The 22,135-nt window shown below is 42.4% G+C and overlaps 3 protein-coding genes across 8 annotated transcripts in view; 2 read left to right on the forward strand and 1 right to left on the reverse strand.

Annotated features, from left to right (window-relative positions):
- Positions 1–5,798, forward strand: part of cabin1 (calcineurin binding protein 1) — a 36,720-nt gene extending 30,922 nt beyond the window's left edge. For all 4 annotated transcript variants that reach the window (XM_026344329.1, XM_026344330.1, XM_026344331.1 and 1 more), the window contains 4 exons: positions 19–277; positions 3,552–3,710; positions 3,831–4,033; positions 4,144–5,798. In XM_026344329.1, coding sequence (XP_026200114.1) covers positions 19–277; positions 3,552–3,710; positions 3,831–4,033; positions 4,144–4,287 — 765 coding nt within the window. In that variant the 3' untranslated portion in view covers positions 4,288–5,798. The remainder of the gene's footprint in view (positions 1–18; positions 278–3,551; positions 3,711–3,830; positions 4,034–4,143) is intronic.
- Positions 5,799–10,863: 5,065 nt separating this feature from the next.
- tbx16 (T-box transcription factor 16) lies at positions 10,864–13,315 on the forward strand. Its single transcript, XM_026343805.1, has 9 exons — positions 10,864–10,879; positions 10,968–11,124; positions 11,222–11,324; positions 11,639–11,803; positions 11,937–12,083; positions 12,171–12,241; positions 12,397–12,485; positions 12,574–12,787; positions 12,880–13,315. Exons 1-9 carry the CDS (start codon positions 10,864–10,866, stop codon positions 13,313–13,315), a joined length of 1,398 nt encoding a protein of 465 aa, XP_026199590.1.
- Positions 13,316–16,229: 2,914 nt separating this feature from the next.
- Positions 16,230–21,519, reverse strand: klhl22 (kelch-like family member 22). 3 transcript variants are annotated; one of them, XM_026343978.1, is made up of 7 exons: positions 21,399–21,519; positions 19,871–20,036; positions 19,455–19,778; positions 18,889–19,298; positions 18,318–18,510; positions 17,923–18,156; positions 16,230–17,598 (listed from the first exon to the last, which is right to left on the reverse strand). In XM_026343978.1, the coding sequence occupies exons 2-7, from the start codon at positions 20,030–20,032 to the stop codon at positions 17,257–17,259; spliced, it is 1,665 nt and encodes a 554-aa protein (XP_026199763.1). In that variant the 5' UTR covers positions 20,033–20,036; positions 21,399–21,519; the 3' UTR covers positions 16,230–17,256. The 3 variants fall into 3 exon arrangements, with proteins under 3 accessions (XP_026199763.1, XP_026199762.1, XP_026199760.1); XM_026343977.1 differs by having other exon boundaries at positions 19,467–19,778; positions 20,731–21,519; XM_026343975.1 differs by having other exon boundaries at positions 20,731–21,519.
- Positions 21,520–22,135: the final 616 nt, after the last annotated feature.

Below are 22,135 nucleotides of genomic sequence, written 5' to 3' on the forward strand. Positions count from 1 at the left end.
TTCTTCTCTCTCAAACAGTCTGCAGGCGATACCCCAACTACACCTAAGTACACCAAGGAGCACCGAGACATCTTCTTCCCCGCCTCCCTACCAACGCCCGTCCTGCTCAGTCATTCCGCCTGCCACCCGCTGTCCACCCCCGACAGCCAATCCAAAGTGGTGTACGAGCCACTGAGCAAGCTGCCCAGACCTCAAGCCTCGAGCTTCCACGATCAGCCACAGCACAGGAGAGCAGCTAGCCACCCTGCTGCAGCCATGGCCTTCCTACCACACACAGGTACAGTGGCCTCACACTCACACCACCCCTCACCACAGTGAAATATATATGCATGTTAGCAAACATTTTGATGCTCTGAAGCTTTTGGAGAAATAAAATGCTATTTTTGTTAAGATTCTGCTGTTGTTGGGCTGAGGCTTTGTAAATATCAGTTTAGTTTGAGATTGTAAAATGATAAGTGACCAGCAGGGGACACCTGTGGGCTTCCACAGATCTGTTACATAACAGCAGACTGGGCTCTGTCTGTTTAGTTCTAGAAATCAGTGTCCTCCAGATTGTGGCTCTTTTTCTGCTTACATGAGCTTGTGGAGGGGTTTGGCAGACTCATCACTAATCCTCCCTGATGACTATTCTAGTGGATAAATATGCTGTTTATCTTATATTAAATATCTAGAGTTGTTATTCAAACACACAGTGTCTTCAACCCGAACCCCTGATATTCTAAATGGCCTGAAAAGGAAAAACAAAATATCAGCTTGACCTGTCCAGTGATATATATGTAGAGGTCTATGTATTGTATTAATAATTGGACGCGTTCTTTATATTTAGTAGATTTGATTTGTATTTACAATATTTATCCTCATCTAATTTGTGCATGAGGCCAGTGGAGCCATCAGAGGGCAGTAAACTGCATTTGGAGACACTGAAGATCCTCTTATTGGTGAAGCGACCTATTTTTCATTACTGTCAGATGGCTCAGTTCCAGTCTGCCCATTTTTAGCTGATGCTAATGGGTTTTTACTGACGTTTTCTAAAACTTTAGCTTAATTTCACCTCCTAGATATGTGAAGATATGTTGCAGATACTAATCTTAAAACTGTTGTTGCTTGTGAGATCTATGACTAAAAATAATTTCCTATTTAATGGCTTCTCAAACCATGTAACTAAATGATGTTCATTTCTATGGAAACAAAACTCTAACTTATGTTACATATTGACACACATAACTAAGAAGTAGTCGACCAATTGATTGGTTGGCCGATTAATCAGGCTGATCTTTAACATTTCTAATTAATGCCATTGGCTAATGGCTGCGCTCATGGCTGCTGGTTAATCAAAACTCTCTGCAGACACATCTGCAGCCCACATCTGCAAGATTTTCATGCACATTCATGACTGAAAATTACAGCTTAACAATGTGAAAAAATATTTGGGTGAACCAGTGTAAGGGATGCATTTTATTAACACTTGAAAAGTGAAGTGAGTGAGATTAGCAGATCCATAAATATAGTTCTGGTGTTAATGCTGCACCCTCTCCTCTGTGTGACCGAGGGTGGAGCGAACAGCAGGCAGGAGAACAGTGGGAGCCCAGGTGAGCTGAGACTTCACCAGTTTAAAACTGTATGTTGTAACAACCATTCTTCTGGGATTAAAGGGATATTTGTTACAACATAAAGTTTGTGTTAAACCGGTTTGCCATGCACAGGAGTTTACCACTTAGCATGTGCGACCATTCCTCACAGCAGCAGAGCCTGGGAGGCGTTCAGGGACAGTATAGAGTGTAGGTCATCTGTGTTTCTGAAACTCTTTTTATTTTTAAAGTACTTAGAATAATTCACATATTTTCAAAATGGACTAAATGCTAATGTACATTCAGCATACGTGTGTCTCAGCTGTAATTATTAATTATTATGTTGTCTTTGATCTGATGCAAAAAAGGGAAAAAAACAGCATTATACATCTGCCTGCCTCTCTGCCTTCTCACCGTCAGCATCAGCCATTGAAATCCCATGTGGGTCGAACCACCACTAAAAAGTTTATATAGACACACTATATTACAATTTTATATTTCCTGCCCAATTATCAGTAGTTTTTGTTAAAGCTAATTCATACTTGTTACATAACCTTTGGATAGAAGTTTTATTCATGTAATGTAATGTTTGCTCTGTCTTAATGTCTAGACAACATTCATCCTCTCTCAGAGGAATAAATTTCATTAATCAATCAATTCATAAATTTATATGTATATGTGCTCCTGACAAGATCGGTTAATCTAAAGGCTGTTGTACAACAAAACTCAAAACACAAATCTAACTATAGTGATCAAATATAGTGTATGTAGTGGCTTCTGGGGAGCAGTTTTTGTTGTTGACATTTTAAACAAAATCAAGATAAGTGAGGGAACAATCTGCCTCCAAAAAAGTGCAAAACCTTTTATTAATTAATTAGCTTTCAAACAGGAATCTCTGCAATGTTGGTATTCATTGGAAATGCATCAGGCAGCTTCAGACTTGCCAAAGCTCAAATTCAGTGTTGCCAACTTAACATTTGTGTTATCCATGCTGTGGTAAATTCAGCTAGACTTACTGAAGGTCACATGACAGGCTGAAACCTGCTTTATATTATTATCCGACACCGAGAAGATCACATTGTACTGCATTTTCATTTACATTTAGTTATTTGGCTGGCGCTTTTATTTAAAGTATTGTTTCAATGTGTAGACGGTGATTACGTTTATTATTGGTGGTAATAAAATGTCTGTTGAGTGCCTGTGTGTCAGTCTACGTGAATCATTTGAAATTTCCTGAAGTCATCAAAGTTTGATGACCTTTGAAGTCTGTGCAGACGCATGCAAAAGGAAGTGTGTGTACACATATTCATGCACGCACACGTGGGTTAGTATCAAGCAACACCGTTGCAGTGTGTTATGTAATGGTTACCAAGGAAACATGAGTGGAGGGTATTGGATGATTTTTGTTTTAATTTGTATCTGAGCTACAGGGGGACTTCTTGCAGTTGGCTCACATGCAGTCATTACAAAAAGTTGTCTGTTGAATGATTCACATGAAATGGAAAATGATTTCTGAACTTGTCAGTATATTATCTGACTACACACACCTAAACATTTACAGACTTATATTTGCATGTCTTACCTCAATGTCTTGACTCAAGCAGAAATAGCCTCTTCTTAAGCAAGTCAAAATTGTGTAAATACTGCTGTGTTTTTTGTTGCCAACAATACCAGGAATCTAACAGAAGATGCATCAAAGTGCTCGAGCTCGGGTTTCATGTCATTCCTGGTGTTTTTCCATGATCAGTAACTAACGCTAACACCAAAGTCAACTAATAATCAGTGCTACCAGTTTATTTCTCATAAAAGCTAATTAAGATAGTTTCTACAGGTCTCTTTGTTGGCAAGAAGACAGATTAGAGCTTTAAATGTGTTATTGCAAATAATTAAATATACAGAAAAGATGCTAAATATTCATACTGTAGTGCAGTACTATAGTTTTACCACGAAATTGTTGCTGATTTTCTTTTCTTCTGTACACAGAGGAGCGAGAGGAGCCCTCAGAGGGGCTTTCGTATAGACAGCAGGAGTCGCACCTTTGTCAGCAGATGAAACTCGCCACTGTATCGCAAGGGCAAGAATCAGCAGCAGGCTGGTTCCAGGAGGAAACTGCCACATGTAGCACCGCACAACCTTGCCCAGGTAAGAACCTTTGACTCAGTGTGACAGAAAAAGCTCAGAGCAGGAGACATGAGTTGATATTGACAGTTCATGTGTCTTGAAAATGTTCTGAATTTTTTTTTTTTCTCTTTTCTCTCTCAGACCAGCAGCAGTATGCCAGCAATGAGCAGTCAAAGCTTCCAGACCCCAGCCGAATCCGCTCCCGCGTCCCACCCAACATGCCAAAGCTTTTCATTCCTTCCATAGTTACCAAGTTCCCACCAGAAATCACAGTAACACCTCCGACACCCACACTTCTTTCCCCAAAAGGCAGCATCTCAGAGGAAACCAAACAAAGACTGAAGGTATGGAGAAAACTTTATGCTCACGTATGCACATAAGAATGCATGTAACTGTATAAGCTGTGGTCTAGTTCAGCACCTAACAGTGACCCCTGCTGTCTGCTCCTGAACAGAACGTCATCCTGTCATCTCAGTCTGCAGCCACAGTCAAAAAGGACACTTTGAGCCAGCCAGTGTTGGAGGTGCAGGAGACGTCCAGCCAAGAGTCTTCTCTGGAGAGCGAGTCAGACGAGGAGGACGATTACATGGACATCTGAGTTTCTAAACGCCTCGTGAGCATGCTGAAACCGAACTCTTAAACACAACCTGGGCTGACTGCCAAACCCTGTGTCCCTGTCTTTAAAAACAAACAAAAATAATAATGGTATATGTCACAGCAGCTGTCTTTGTTGATGCTATTGTGCCCTCATGTGCATTACAAAAAGCACTCCCAACAGGATGCAGTATAGTCTTCGCCTGTCGTGTCACTGCATCACACTTGTCAGCAGTAGTGGTGTACAGGACAGACGACGGCGGCTTTAGTCTCGCAGCATGTCTGTAATGTGCCATTTATGCATATCACACATCAGCTTGTTGAGCTCTCCTGCACCCAACTGTACGCTGAATCTGGCATGAAAGACTCTGGGCCTTTAAAACCATCCAGTCACACGCTTATGCATTGTCCGTTTGTTTGTTTATGTTTTATGCTAACTAAATCAAAGCTGCAGCTATATCTTTTTGAGAACTCACCAATCTGAGGTGCCTCAGTCTGGACCGACGCTCCTCCACTTCAGTCATTTCCTTTGAGCATGAGATTTCTATCTGCAAGACACATTGATACATGATCTATTTCAGCGGACACAAAGGTGAAATGAGGACAATCAGCTGCATTCGGGGTTCGTCTGTGGAGTTAAAGGGCCACACAGCCTCACAACCTGTAGCAGATTGGAAATGTTTACACTTAACATTTGGGACGTTTTTCAGTTGGCACTTAACTTTGTGCTATTTTTGTACTCTCTGTACTTGTTGTAAAGTTTTGTCCTGTATGTACATTTTACTTTTCTCTCGTGTGCATTTGTAGCTAAGAGGAACAGTTCTTACCAGGAAGACGTCCTGACACCAGCACTGATCTGAATGATATGGAAAGACGTTTTCATGAATTAGAAATTAGCTTTTGTACATATCACAATCCAAATATCTTTCCAGTATGTTTGGCTTTAACGAGTCAGGTATCAGGCCAGAGAAGCGCGTGCATGTGTGAGAGTGTAAACTTTAAGGTGAGGGTTGCTTCAATTCACATCAGCTCAGGAAACGACTCACCGTTAGCAGACACTTGATGTGATCTTTCCTGACTTGAGTGGAATTGAAATGCGTACTGACTTTCTAATACAGATGCCTTGCCATTGAAACCATTTTGGTAAATTTGTCACAATTCTAGCTCAACTCAGAGGAAGACAACAGAATGTTTTTTACAGATTGTTTTCTACAAAAAGAAAGATATTTACTGATTATGTTTCTTGAAAGCTGTCTAAAAAATCATTTTTAAAAAGGATTCAAATTAATAATTGTAAACTATCACCCTTGATTAAAAATGTTATGTATTTGATTTCATTTTTTTGGATGTAAGATAGTTTTCTATTGTTCTATTCTGACATAGCTAAAGAGGAGACCAGGTTTAAGGCTGGAGCTCAGCCCAGTCCTCCTGGCTCAGGCTGCTGGAGGAGAACTGTTCTATGTCTGGACTGAATGCATTATAGATGTCAAACCAAAAATATATTTGAGAAACACATTTGTTCCGTGTGTTACTTTAAAATCATTCAAATGTGCATAAAATGGGGTCTTTGTATCAGGTACTACAGAGCTTTTGTTTTCAGAGAGCTCAGGCCTGCAGATCAGCACCACTGGCTGTAACAAGCATTTGTAGCTCAATACCACAGGCAATAGTTTACTCTAATCAAGAAAGTAAATGCATGAGCAGACACTGCATAGTTTACTACATATACATAATATTCATGTTTCAAAAACTCCAAAACTTCAGTCTTAAAGTAGAATAAAAAGATTTGTGTGCAGTATCCACATAACTTGAATGCAATGAGAATTTCTACGCTTACAATTCACTTTTGTTTTTGATTCATTTCTTTTCTTTTCCCTCAGTGGACATTGGGTTTTTGAGGGACTTGTTCTTGAGTTGCTTAATTGAATGTAATGCAGTTTTCCACTTGTACTACACTACATTTCAGTGAGAAGCGTCTTACCCACCTTTTGCCTCATTTATCTGAGTGTTCCAGTTCCTGGCAAACAAATGTCTGTTCGCTTCCTGTCCAGTGAAAACTCTTTGTCCTCCCATTTTATTTAGTTCACGGTTAAATATTTGTTCATGGGTTGAAAACATTTCTTGGGCTAAATAAATTGAAGCCTTTTCTGCACAATACGTTTTTGCAAAGCTGAGTTAGTGCTGCCTTAACGACAGCAGTAAAAAGCACATTAAGGGACATTAAAGCCTCAGTAATATCTACATAAAAACAGTTCATACTGACCGGGACTATTTTTCCTGCTGAGTTCCTTCACTTGACATTTTAAGTAGATTTTACTTTTTTTTACTGATATATGTAATAAATGGTATGTTCTGCATAATGAATACTATTACTTTCTGTACTTTAAGTACATTTTGGTGTGTTTTTGCGTATTTCACAAGTAAAATTTTAAAAGTAGGACCTTTACACAGTGGTATTGGTACTTCACTCAAGTAAAAGATGGGAGTATGTCTATGTATCTACCACCGCTCCTGCAACATGAAGGTCAACGTGTATAACGTGTATAACGGTTTACTTTTCCTTCATATAACCACACAACTGTCAAATCTACAATGAATTTTAAAAAGAGTCCTGGAGCAACGCAGTAACACAAAACTATGAACACGGGCTACAGCTACAAACTATGAATATGAGTATTGACTTTCTCTCAAACGAGATGTTTCAGATGAAAACTTTTTACTATAAGCCATAAATCCTTGTTTTACATTAAAGGATAGTTTCACAAATTTTTAATTCTGCCGTAATAATTCAGGTGCTCATGCACAGTGTGTACGGTCAAACTGTTTATTCTTAATGCAATCGTTCCTCCTGTTAACACTGGCCATTGAAAGACCTCCTTCTTAATGCACTGTATGTTATGGGGGTTAAAATCATATTTACACATTCGGATAAAGGCGTCTGCCAAATGAGTAAATGACTGTAAAACTGCCGAAACCACATTTTAGCTTCATCTCGTCTTCAGACAAACAAAGTAATGGAGTCTTCTGCAAGGAAGATGATGGTTAATCACTAAAATATACAGCAATTATTTTGTCTCCATGGACATAACTACACAATCTTTCAAGTTGAGGCATGTGTGGCCCGTGAAACCCTGTTATATAAATGTCATCATTAGCTCAGCGCTCAGTAAAAGAGTCCTGTTTAACCCTATCATTTTGGATCGGCTGCTAATAAAACAAACAATAAATGAGCCCCTTCTGTCAGGATGAAACAACAATGACTCAGTTATTTTTTTGTGTTAATAAAGACTTTTAATTTCAGTGTGAAATTTTTTTAAAACCTAAAACAATATCTCAGCGAAAGCTCTCTGCATCTCCAGTAGCTGGCAGACCACCCGGCTGACCACACTGACTTTGTGGTCAAAGGGCTCGTACACGCTGGTGTGAAGTCTTCGACACGAGGGAAGTCATTAGTCTTCATTAGCAACTTCCAGGAGTTTCTTATGAAGTGCTGTGAAGTTGTCATTTGCCCCCTTTGCCAGGCAAGCTCGATGTGAGGTTTGTTTTCTTATGTGGTGGACCAAATGTGAGCTCTGCCGGCCCCTGCTCGCCGCACGTGAGACCAGGCTCACTCTGCATTTGAGTCAGGGCACATAAGGTAAGATATTCTAATATCTGCAAGCCATACAGGAAATAGAGAATTGGCCTATATGTAATAAAATCTGACTCTTTAGACCGGCCTCACTACATGATGACATGATGTGATGTCCCTTTCTCTATATGTACACCTCACAGCACAGCAGCTCAAACAGATAAAGTCAAATCATAATGAGGCTGTTATCAAGTTAAAGGCATTTCTCCTGCCACATGAGATTGCTCCGGCTCCAGTGACATCATGTTGTTTCCAGCCATGGGGCTGCTATCTCTACAAACCCCTCAAAGTGGCCAATTAAGCATCAAAAGGGCATGCTGCATGGCTAATGTGAGCGAAAGGTGTGAGATTTCTCGTCAGTCCACTCCAGGGGCTCTTTATTGGGCTGCTAGAGAGCCGTCTGATCCCCGGGCCCTGGCTGTATATTGGCAGCTGTTAACTGATGAGCACAAGGGGATCTGTGCAGTTAAGGCAAATGGCCAAAGGCTGACACCTGGGAGGTGGATCGCCACGGCTGAAGGTGATCTGGGACTAGATGCAGAGAGGAAAGCCACAGTGATACCAGGCCTGAGGTTGTGCGGACTCTGCTGCACAATCCTGCTTCGTTCTAGCCAAATATTCATCAGCAGCTACATTTATTGTGTACTTCCTACAAATCCACCAGGGTTTTTCACCCCCTTCTTCTCCAGATGATCTCCCTGATGTGTCATCAAGTCCAAATCGCCCCCAGGCTGTTAGATGAGGCATCGCTCCTTTACCAGTCACACGTGTCACCTCCAGATGCACTGCGTAATGGAATTGACGCTGGCCCTGCTGAAATGTACACCTCGTCTCTGACACTGACGCACACGCTCGCTCTGCTGCTAGATCTGAAGTGACCTGCAGAGAATTCATCATCGCAGTCTCCTCATTTCTCGAGGCGTCCCGTTCCTCTCCACCCCCGGGAAAGAGTTCAAGGGGGATCCCCATGCAGGCCCTCGGGGAGCTGGCTAAGTGCCAAGTGAGGAGAGCCACACTGAACCTGTGATTAATAACTCCTCGACAACAAGTGGTTTCACATAAGGTGGATAAAAACACGTGACACTAGCTCAAGGCCAATGTTGTGCCACCACGTTTCACAGAGGGGGCAGAGGTGCACCAGGGCATTTAGCACAATGAAATGACAGGACTGAGCTCTTTGCATCTTTAAGTGCATCCTTACAGCCACGAAGTTGTTATGCTCTTTATTCTATATCGACCCGGCACCACTGTCTTAAAGAAGCCGGTCAATATTTTCACACAGAAGGCTTTCTAGTGCTAAACATCTCTTTATGATCACTTAACGCCTGATTCTTAAAGAGTGTGGCAAACGCTGCTTTTAAAATCCTACACGATGCACTGTATGTGGTTCCGGCTGCAGATTTGTTCCCCATACAATTACACAAAAGCAAAAGATTCCTTTGTGCGTGGGTGTCGGCGCGGCGCTTACAGAAGGGTATTGTATGCAGCACGCAGACATGAGAATACAGTGAGAGAAATGTGAGTGGAAGTGGTGGAAGTGGTGTGTCCATGCTAGAAAAAAGAGGCTGAATGAGACGTGAGAGTCGCCTCAATTCAAATGTTCAGCTCACTGGAAACACAAGGGAGATCTGTGGTTTGATTCCTTTCCTCTATGCTAATGCCTGCAGTGCTTAGCGTTTGTTTTCTGCCTGTGGTAACATGGTACGCTACAGGTGGAGACGACCCCATGAATAGTGACACCCGTGGATTTTGCCTGGATGTGGATGGTGGCAGGACGGCCAGGTTGTTGTGGCAGGTCTTTATTCTCTGACCCCTCCTGCCCCATTCAAGGCTGACTTGGGCCTGTGGTGCTAACTGTCTGTTAATTGCCTGCCTACACACAGGGCTTTATCCACATGCAGAAACTCGCTCCTTCAAGGGAAACTAGCCTAATGAGATTATCTATCAGAGCACGGGCCTGTCTAGACACCCCCAATACACAACCGCTCACCCAACCCCACCATCCCCTCTGCATGCAGCCCTACATGCTTCACAGGATGCCCCCAGGTAAAAGTTACCTGCAGAAATAGTGCTTGTTATTATCACACCATTATGGGTTTACACAGATTCCCACCTACTGTGTCATTTCTCTCTGCATGGAGAAAGCAGAGGACGTGGAAAAGCATAAAAGTGATCATGTGCACATTTCAAACTTTAAGCGTTGATCATTTTATTGCACTTCCAGGCCTACATGTTGAACATTGTAAGTCTGGGAATAATGTTTCAACTTTGACATTATTTCAAGAGGAAATACTTTTACTATTCAGGTGCACACACGAGCCACAGCGGAACATTTAAATATTTATTTAAATATACCTTCTGCTACAGTTTTCCCATTTGTGTCAAATAGATGTAATTGGGTATTTACCACATTGTGCAAACACACTAAATGACATTTTTGTGTGTGGTTGTGTCCGTGTGAAGGATATTTACACAGGTCCTGGTGCCGCTGTGAGGCCTGATCTGCAGCAGGGAAGTCCGTCCATATTTGTTTTAAAGTCTCTTAGCAGTTAATAAAGATGCATTTCCTCAGTCCCCCTTCCTGTGGGGACGGTATCAAGGCTCTGTTAAGTCTCTTTGATTTCCAGCACCCTCCAATCACAGCAGGACACTGACTCATCATTGTGCCACTTCAAAGTCTGGGAATGGCTCCTCTGACCCCACCCACTCCAGGGCTCCCCTTAAAAGTCATGGTCACGGCATCCAGCAGGACCCATGATCTCAGAGTCTCCTGCCTGCAGCAAGACTGACCAACCCTTTGACTTCCTGAACCACGGAGTTCTCCACTTTTTTTCCACATGAGGCAGGAGATCAGAACTGAAGACACGTTTGGATTTCACTGAAACCTGGATTGTCTATTTACCCTCAGTGCATGAGCCTTTTCAAGCTTGCTGCTCCTGAACCTGAACAATGCAGTCCATCAGAGGTAAGGAATCAAACTGTATCTCATATTTTGTCCAACCACTGATTGTTCATCACTAAAACTTGCTATGATTCTTCTTTTTTATGTGTAGACTTGAAGCCAAACTTCAGCGGCCCTCCTCCCTCCTCCATGGCTGCTGGACCAGATGCATATCTACAGGGCAACATCAGGATGACTCTGGAGGACCCTGAACTCTGGAAGACTTTCCATGAAATAGGAACGGAGATGATCATCACCAAACCGGGAAGGTAACACAACAGATGAGGAATAGATTTTAATGTGAAATATAAGGAAAGATCTTCCTGTAACCGTGTTCGCTCACGTGTTCCGCTCTGTGTTTTTCAGGAGGATGTTTCCACACTGTAAAGTTAACCTATCTGGACTTATTCCGTGTGCTAAGTACATTTTACTGGTTGACATGGTGCCTGAGGATGGTTTCAGGTATAAGGTAAGAAAACAGTGTTTTGTTTTGAGACACTTTCCCTCTTCAGTCTTACTTAGTGGTTACCACATATCTCCAGACAAGACACCCCCTGTTTGTCACCCACCCTCTGCTGACATTGTACATCAAAGGCTGCTATCTCTTCCTGTTTTTCTATCCCCTGCTGGGAGTCCACTGTACTACCCCCTATCTCTGTGGGTGGTACCAGCCAGCCGTCACTCTCCACTCTATCGTCCTCTTCTCACACTGTGGGAAAGGAGTTATCTGTAAATCACCTTTCCCTATGACACAGTGACTCACTATCTGTCTCCTTCTTACAGTGGAATAAAGAGAAATGGGAGGTGGCAGGAAAAGCTGAGCCTCAGCCTCCCTGCAGGACCTATCTCCACCCCGACTCTCCAGCCCCGGGGAGCCACTGGATGAAGCAGTCCGTCTCCTTCCTCAAGCTCAAGCTCACTAACAATACACTGGACCAGCATGGCCATGTGAGTACCAGCATTCAAAACGAGAACTCCTATCTTTAATAACAGCAACTGCATTTTTGGGATGGAAGGTAGTTGAAGTCTTTAGTTGACTAACTGGACCCAGCAACTAATCGCTCTCTTCTCCTTTCTGCAGATCATTTTGCACTCAATGCATCGCTATCACCCACGCTTCCACATTGTTCAGGCAGACGACTTGTTCAGTGTCCGCTGGAGTGTTTTCCAGACCTTCACCTTCCCTGAGACTTCCTTCACAGCAGTCACTGCGTACCAGAACACCAAGGTCAGTGTCTTAAGCAGCACAAACCTCCGCTGACCTCACCACACACGACTGAGATTTTAACTGAACAGATGTCCCTCTCTCCTACAGATCACAAAACTAAAGATCAACCACAACCCGTTTGCAAAAGGTTTCCGGGATGAAGGCACTAATAAAAAAAGGTGAGTGTCTCACCACTTGGATCCAGACATTGGTGACCGGGTCAAAGAGTTTTTTGTTTTCTCATTTAAAAGATTTTCCAGCAACACTCCTGCCGTCAAACACAGGGAATTAGTGCATGGAGTATTATTTGAATGACTATGATGTTCCTCCACAGACGTGCAAACAAGAGCCCAGCCGGTGCTGAGAAGCGACCAAAGATGTCAGACATACTGAACAGGGACTCGGAGGAGGACAGTCCACCAGGTACGCACTCATGACTCTTACTTCTGATGGCGTTTCGACATCTTTGTGCTCCGAGCATCGGCTGATCTGGTGATTTGCCTTTTCTCAGATTTCTGCCAGTCATCTTTTGACGGTTATGATGGAGAGGAAGGAGACCTGCCCAAAAGCAAAGAGGTTGATGCTGTCAAAGATGAGCGCTACTCCCCTTGGGCTGCTGAGAGGGAGCACGGTGGGAGGACTGAATCTCCCGCTGGGGCAGAAACCAGGGACATGTACAGCTCAGAGCAGCTTGTTCCTACTCCAGCTTCCTACCAACCCTACAGGTGAATATTGATTTTATATATATGTGTAAATAATAATGAGCTTAATGTTAATGTGAAACACAGAACGCTGAGCTTCTCCTTTTACTCTGCAGGTTCCACGAGTATGGAAAGTCTCCCTCCCCCTCTTCCAGCATCGGGAGCAGCAACGGTGGATCAGGACGCAGCAGCTTTGAGTCCAGAGTCCCCGATGTGGCAACTGTTCCAGACGAGTCCTCTAAGAGCCGCACGCATGAGATTGGCCCTTCCGCATGCGGCCCCCAGCATCTCCCCGGCCCTCAGGACTACACAGGGGTCCTCAACATGACCATGGCGCAGACCAGCAAGCCAGGGGTTATAGGCCACCACATCTACAGCCCCTACAGCGCCGAGCAGCCTCTGGGCCAGTGGAGTGGCCCTGCTCCGACTCAGTATCCCCCTCCTCACCACCTGACCACTGACTACACCACGCAAGCTGTGCACCACAGCTATCACCATGGCAACGTGGCCGAGTGGAGCCAGTACCCACTGTTCCCTTACTCGTGCTGGTGAAGGGATCGTCTGCGTCCGCTGACTAAGAGTGACTTTTACTCGTGCTGCTGCTTCATCTTGCCAGAATGTCGACCCCGTACTCACAGCTATGAGAATGCATGTCCGGGAGAGGCTCAGGACCAGAGGCCTGCAACCAGAACATAAGAAGAAAAAACTAAAGATGAGAAGAAGCAAGGAGCCGCCTGTCGCTTTCTTCTCCTGTTCAGACTGGGAGGAATCAGACTCCAGTTATGATGACTTTAAGTGTACTACGTCATGCTGACTGATTGTTTTAATAATTGTCTATTTATTTTGTATTTCATCTCATCTTCAAGTGTAAATATTATTTTTGTAAAAAAGAAGAAGATGAAAGAATAAAACCTAGGTGTGCAATTAATGTCTATCTTCAACTTGTGGTGTGATCTGAAAATAAAAACCCAAATTCTTAAAGTTACGTGATTCTGTATCTGTTGTGTTTATAAATACGTCTACTTTTTATTTCTGTCTTTAATCAGATTCATTCATACTGACATAGAGCAGGAGTGAAAACCAACATGAACAACTTTGTGATTGAAATCAATGATTTTACAACTAACTTTCAGCCTATGCTGCTGGCATTAATAATGTATTTGAACATAGATGATTCACTTTTCTATCACTCATTACATTCACATACACTACAATACTCACATACAAATAAGGCTGCAGAATCTTTATAATTATAATTATATAATCAAAATCTTTATAATTTGCACTTTTGTTTGAGCCAATCTGTAATTGTGGGACTGTTCGTCCTGTCTATGTTCTGCATACAGCAGGTTTACTGCCCGTGTTTTTGTCCTGTGAATGGACATCTGCATGCTTTGTAACTGGCCACCTCGGATAAGCAGCACATCCTTTGGTGGCGTTTGTTTGTATTTCCTCTTTGTTGATCTAATGAGGAGCACTCTGTAGTTTCGACAGGCCCAGCATGCATTAAAGACATAGTGTTACTGTGACTCCGGCTCACCTGCTGAGGTTTACCCACCGGCATCATAAAGCGCTGCACGACTCTCGTTCTCCATTTCAATGAGCCTTAAAAAGCATGAAAATGGGGGGCTGTTGGCTCCTTTTCACAACTGAAAAACACAGGCTAGGCCCATCACCTCCACCCTGGTTGGATATGAGCTGCTAATGACTGCTGTAAAGTCTGAGGGGGAGGGGGTGGGGGGGTAGAAGTTGGAGAGGAGGTCATCCTTCAGGAACTATTCTGGCTTTTGGGTTTTATTTAGTGTGATTCATTATCTTGGAGGCTTCTTGAGTCAATATGTCCAACCTCAGACTCTCGCAGTCGTGGGATGCGCACAGCTCATTTACTCGTTTTAATGAGGGTAAGAAAAGACATATCTGAGCTGCTGGGCGAGAACGTCACAGTGATGAAGTTCAAATTCTGAGAAAAGATGCTGTCTCCCAGAAGTCAGCAGCACAGATAAAATCCCATTGTGTATTGTTATTACATAATATTTTACATTCATACACGTTTGCACAGAGGATGCAGAACTAACCGGTAGAAAACAGTGACTCCCCACATTTACAGCACTTTGGATATGAAGCTTCAGTTCAATTTATCAACAAGATATGACTGTGACTACAGTCATTTGAGAGTGGTATAGTTTAGCTGATATTGTACCTTAGAAAAGGTTTATTTTAAAAGGGTTTGTCATCATATTTATCCTTTTCAGTGGAATCGACACAGCTAACTCCGTCTCTTACCTAAATCACTTTCCCTGTTAAATGATGCACAGATGCTGAAGTTAATGATTTATTTTGTCCTTTATAAACATTTTGTATTTTCACTGTGACATGCAGTAAATAATGTATACTACATTCTTCTTACAACTACCAAACATGTTCAGAGCTATTACATTATTGTCACTGGGTGCAGCCACCGCCGGGTCTCCATCTGCAAGTGACTGTCTTTGTTGTGTATTGACGTATTCTCTAACTTTGGATGTCCTCCTCTCTTACTCAGCAGGAGTAACAAGAGAGTGAGCACTTAGTAAAATTCCCTCGACACACAAACACACACACACAGCTCCACTGGGTTTAATCTGCATAGCTCTACATCAGTGGGTAATTTGGGCCTTTTAATTGCTCTGATAATGATCCAGCAAAGAGCTCCACATCGACCTGAACTCAGTGTCCGTAAATGCCGTTGATGGTTGTGGTTAAGTGCATGACATATGTCTTAAGTACCCCCCAGGTGGTCCTATGGCTTTAAAATGAAAAGACTGACGTACAATCGGAGCAGGTTGTTGATCGTGGATGACCGGTGCTGGTGTCAGTAGATCCCAGCAGACAGCTTGGTAGGGGCTGGCACAATAGTGTGAAACAGAGGGGTGGGGGAGACATTCACTTAGGGCTAGCGGGGGGTAACAGATGCAGATGAAACAGCCTCAGAGGGGAAGGTAGCAGTCAGCCTTCATAAAGCTGATGGAGGGTAGGGACAAATGGAGAGGAACTAGTAGAGACTGGCAGAATAAATGTCAGGAGGCAGCAACTAGCAGCCAGTTCAAACAGAAGACGAGCACCTGTGGAGTTTTTATTACACACGTATAAAACTGTGAAACATTTAATTTAAAAATGTAGTGACTAAGCACAAATCCCAAGACCATAGCCAACAAATAACAAATATAAACCATTTGTGCATGTGTTTCCTTTAAAGGGAAAATCATCATTTATTCAAGTAAAAGGCAACTAATTAAACTCAGAAAATGTCTATTATCCTTGTAATTAGCGCTTGAATTCATATTTTTTCCTGACAAAAGCTAATTATGCATTTTTCAGGGAATTGTTTAGAAATATTGTGTTTTAACTACCTCATCACTGGTAAAATCCCTAATTTCAAAGTGCTGCGGCCTTGACGTCAACTAATTTGCACACATGACAAAAGCAGTATATATTACTAATTTTATTCAATGTGAAAACTGATGGCACAGACTGGATACTAACTTTGCATATCTTGTATGATAGTGGGTTTCAAAACATTGCATTGTTTCTTAAGACAAAACGTAACTTACTATATGGGAAAGATAAGTCAGTTTTAAAATGAATCTGTTGAAATAAAGGATGCAGAGTGGTGGTGGAGCAATGTATCGTCTGCATGTATTAACAGCGTTAGCAATGAACTGAGACAACAAACAGAATCACAAAGATAATAGAAATATTCTAAAACTACTGTTTGTCAGACTATTGAATTTTGATAAAGAATAATAAGGAATTAATTAAGAATTTAAATGAAAGGATACAAATGGCCAAAAATGTTTTGGTATTGATTACATATACCCTATTATCCCCATCAATTTACAGACATTGTGACATATTTTGAATATGTTTACAGTGTCTACAACCTGTAGCACCAGTGCCTCATCATACAAACAGAAATCAGGTTTAAACAAACTGTGATATCAGAAGCACAAAAACTGAGTCTCATCTCCGTCCAAAGACACTGATAAACATTGAAAACACACCTCACAACACAGGTTCCAGATGTAACCGCAAAAACAAGGCACAGTGTTACATTTTAGCAACTTCATGATTACTTAGTAGTTTGGATGTTAACTGGGTTTACTTGGATAAAAAACATGAACTGCCAGTTTGGGCACATGGCATGCAACTAAAAGAGATAGCGTCTATACCGACTGACCCAGCTTTAGAACAGCATATGTCAAAATGTCTCGAGCAGGCAGGGATTCATGGTCAGAGTTTGTTTATGTAAATCATAAAACAAATCTGAGAAAAGTCAACAGAGGGGTGCAAAAGTCCTGAATGACACTTTGGTTCAGAGGCACTCAAAGTGGTCAACATGCAAAAAGGGCACAGTGCTGCTGTAACCACTGCCTCAGAATGCTTAATACAACATGCTGAATACAAAGGTGCACGACAGTCTCCGGTGCTCAGAGATTCAGCTGAACCCAGGCGCTTCAGTCCTCACTAGAATCCTCTGAGTTGTCCATGTCCACATCTTCCCAGGAATTTTTCGTGCGCTGTTCCCAGTTCCTGGCTTCGGCAATCACAGCAGGGGACATGAGCACTACGCAGGCAGCCAGGCCGGAGACGCGCTCCTTAAACTCTGTCTCGTTTTCCCACTCGCCTATGTCAGTGTTGTACACGTGAACGTATTTCATTCTATTGCCTTTATCATGAGAGCGTCCTCCCAGCACATAAATGCGATTGTCCAGCACAGCTACGCCGGGTTCTCCATGTCCAGCAGGGAGGGGGGACAATAAAGACCAAGAGTTGACTGTGGGGTCAAAGCACACCACCTGAAGAAAAAAATCATTGGGTATTAATTAAAGAAGGTGCTGGATACTGGATTATTAGCTTAATATATTATAAATGCCTTTATGAAAATCTCAAATAAGGTGGGACTCAACAGACTGTAGAATATTTTGAAACTTAGATTAGTTATCTTTAACAAATACATATATATGAATGAAAAACATTTTGAAGACAAAAAAGAAGAGAAACATGTCATAATGCATGATCAACCAACATTTCACACTGCATTTGTGAACCTGCTGTTTACCAGTGTAAACACAGCCTTTATTGTGCAGCATAAACACCATAGACTAATTGTGAAATTGTACCTTCAGGACATCCCGCCGATATCCACGTTCATCGTTGCTTCCCCCAAAAACATAAACACGTCCGTTTACAGCAGCCGTGCCGTGCCATGCTCGCTCCACTGGTCCCTCTGCGCACGGTGTCCAGTGATTGGCTGCAGGGTCAAAACAGTATGTCTCCCTGAGGTATGTCATCCCTCTGCGCCCGCATGTTATATAAATTTTCCCATCCACCACTGCCCCAGCATGGCCATAAACCTGGAGGGTAAGTTAGAGTAACATTAAAGGAAAAGGGGAAGAACTGGTCTAATGCTAGAAAAAAACACCATCAGTGGCCCAAAGCTGACTATGCAGCGCCATCTTGTGTGTGGCAGCAGTATTACTTGCATAAAAAAACTCTTTCAACCCTATTCTCATACCTCTCTCTTTAGGGGTGACACAAATTCCCATGTGTTGGTGTGTGGGTCATAACGCTCCACAGAGTCCAGCTCACTGCTGTAGTCTCGGCCTCCAATGGTATAAATATGTCCGCCCACCACACAAACACAGTGGTCAGCATGCTGCTGCTGCAGAGGCTGGATGGTGCACCAGCTGTTGTGGCGAGGGTCGTATCTGAGTAAAATAGAAAATAAATAATAAAGTGTAAAAACAGTCAAACAGGCAGTAAACGAATCTGTGCTGAAAGTAGCTAAAATGGGCAAAAACCGTTCACTGTACCGCTTTTTGACATGACTTTAATTTATGTAGGTTATTAAGGACCTTATCTGCTGTTATGTGACAGCTACTAAATAGATTTTGTGATGCGATTAGTTTTCTTATGACATTTCTAACGTCATTGCTAAATGTTGAACCCCGTTAAGCCAAAACACATGTAAAGTGCTGAAGTGAAGTGCTGAAAAAATATTAACTTGAACATCTGCATTTCCATGACAACTCTATGTGTTGATTGAGATCATGTGATATTATCAAAAAGTGAAGGCAGGATCTCACCTCCAACAGCGGGACTCTGCCCGAAATCCACTTGTGTTCTTGTCTCCTCCAATAAGATAAACAAAGTTGTTGAGAACAGCAACGCCCTGGTTGGACATTCTGGTGGCGTGAGCTGCAATGAGAGTCCTCCACTCCCCCCAGCTCGGGTGGAACACCTGAAACAAGTGCTTGCTTTCTGTGAGGGCACTGGAGCTGAACATCCCCCCAAAGCCCAAGATACAGTGAAAGGTGGAGCGTGGCTGAGTGAGAGGACTCTGCAGCACAGGCTGCCAGATCTCCTGCTCGTGGTAGCGCAGGGCAGCTGACAGAGAATTCTTCAGTGGACACTGATTTAGTCTGCCGTACAGCCTCTGCAGCACTTGTTTCTCCATCAGGCAGAAACGCACAGCATCGAGCATCTTGAGACTGTCCTTCAGATCAGAAAGATTAAATTATTGTCAAGAGCAAACTAAACAGATAAAGTGGGAGTCTAACTACAACACAGTAACACTAAGTGGATTTATGGCTTCTATTTCACCCAGGAAATCTGATGCTGTTAGAGAAATTAGTACAAAATGCAGACACACCTTGGGACTAACCTGCAAATACACCTGATCAGTTTCCACCTGCTCAGGACTGTAGTGGTAATGAAGTGCCGCCTCGTACACCTCATTTTCACTGTTCACCTGAAGCTCATCACTACTCAGTGCTCTGAAGACTTCATCTTGCGGTAGCTGGCGGTACACGTCTGTTTGAGACAAAGTCTGAATGTTCCTGAGGATATAGGAGTGGACCTTATCATTAAGTTGCTGCAGTCCATAAAGATCAGCTAGACGGTGCACCTCCAAAATGTTGCTCTCATCCAGCCAAGAGAAGAGGAAGTCGCAGCAGAAGGTGATGACATTTTCAATCTTTAAAACAAAACGACAAAGCTTATGTGAAAAAAACAAAACAAAAATAAAAAACACAAAAACATTTAACAAAGGAGCAACAAATAGCATACCTGCACAAGTGTGGCAGCTACCAGGACTTCCTGAACACACTCCAGGTCTAACTCAATCTCAGAAGTGTAGATGTAGTCGAGTATTTTTTTCATGGCCATATAAGATACCCCATGAATTAGAATCTCTTTTTGTTGAGTCTCCCGAAGGCCTCCAGCAAACATTCCCCTAGTAGAGAAGAGTGGCTCAGTGATGATGAGATGTATAATATAGAGCCACAATAACCTCAGTTTGTATACTGCCGGGTACCTCTGTTCAGCAATAAGTATTTTTATGCATTTTTTCTCTCATTTTCTACTATGAACTGTCCAATAAAGAAAAAATGCCTAAAGACAAAGATGAGCTAAAAAAAAAATCCTCTGAGGATTGTGGAAATCTCATTCTGAGATCTGATTCAAGATCTGAAAATGTCTTTTTTAATCCTGCAGGCAAACTGCTTTGCCTTGTTACAGCTGCTCTCTTTAAAAAAAGAAAAGAACCACACCAACACAAAAACACACCCCAAAAAATTTAAAGGTGATCATTATCCATTAAAAGCCTTCATATGTTTTCAATCAAAACTTTATTTAATATACTAAGCCTTGGTTCTAATTCTCTTTAACTACCCGTATAAATATAGTGTAAAGTGTTATACAGACACCACTTATAATTTTCTTCTGAATGAACGTGGACATCAGTATGTGTGACTTGTTCACAGTCATGATGGAAGGAGTGTAGACACAGAGAAAGCAAAAGCAAAAGCAAACAAACAAAAGTAAATATGAAATGACTGCTGATCACATGACAACGCCTGTTAGCTGCAGGGGGGAAAGTCAAATAAGAATAAAAGTAAGATCATTCTGAGGCTTTTGGGAGTTTTTACCTAAAATAATCGCAAGAGGCTGCCAGGAGTATACGGTGGGCTTGGATGGGCCGCCCCTCCACCTGCAGCACCACATCAAACAGGATGCCACTCTGTTTGAGAGCCAGCAGGCCGTCCAGCAGGCTGCGGAAATGGGCCGAACTTCTGTAGGTCTGTCGGCTCGGACGGTCTGACGCAGCAGCACGTCCTGACATTGGACTTAGGTCTCCATCCTCAGCCATGGCAAGAAACTGATCTTTGGGCTTCATCGCGTTTATTTCTCTTATAATAACATCATCTTAATTATTCTCCAGAGAAATCTAAGCCCCCAGTGCTGACGGCATGCTGATGTATACACAGGAAGAGAGAGAGGCTGGGCAGCTCACGACCAGAGAAAGGATGTTTACAGTTGCTGTTTATGTCACTGAATAGTCCCTACAACCTTACTGATATGCGAATAAACGGTAAATGACGATAAACTACGGTCTGGCTCAGAATAGTAACAACATATATACCCTGTACTGACGCCGAGCTGCGAGGCCCTGACTTAATGTTTAGTTTAAGGGCTGAGTAACATCAGCTAGCAAGATATCAGCTGCTTCACGTTAGCCTGCTAGCTCATATAACGCACAGCAGAAAAAAAAGAAAAAACAAACACCAGACGTTCAACAAATTGAACAAAATCTCACGTAAATATCTTCGTGTTCCTCAAGAAAAGAGCGTTTTCCGTCAAATGTTTAACACAAACCCCTCTGTTGAAAGACGAGTTAGCTCAGTCAGGTTTGACAGGTCAAAACAACCCTGCTTACTTTTTGGAATCAGGTGGCGAGGTCAAACGCCATTGGTCGTTGCTGTTGTATTGTCCCGCCCAATGGCAAAGAACGAACCAATCAGAGTCGTCTGTCACGTTGCAGCCACTCTCGGTTTGTTTGGTAAAAAAAACAACAAAGCGTGAATGGTGCGTTTAAAGACGGTTATGTCATTTCTGTCCTTTTATAAAAATATATATAACGTACAGTGATCAAATCTGAGAAATTGAAATGGATTAAATAGACGTTTATTGATACAATAAACGTCTTCGTCAAGCGAATGTGTAGATACTGTGACTCCCTCTTTTAAACACAAGAGGATGCTGTTTCCTGTTCAAATGGTCTGCATGTCATACAAATACACCAACACCAGCGGTGGACAGTAATACATCCACCATACACTGCTGTAGTTTGTTTGATACTTAAATACAGCAAGAGAGCTATTTGCATTTTTCTGCAACTTTTTTTTATTCCACTGCACTCTACGGGCAAATTTTGTCATTTTTACTTTACTGCATTTTCAACATTTGCATTTGACTTCAGTTATTAATTTTTATACCTGTATATTCTACTTCCATTTATTTATCCCTTTTTACTGCCAGTGCCAAATGCAGAAT

This window comes from Anabas testudineus, chromosome 9, assembly GCF_900324465.2.
Source record: "Anabas testudineus chromosome 9, fAnaTes1.2, whole genome shotgun sequence".
In the NCBI taxonomy this organism is placed as follows: Eukaryota; Metazoa; Chordata; class Actinopteri; order Anabantiformes; family Anabantidae; genus Anabas; species Anabas testudineus.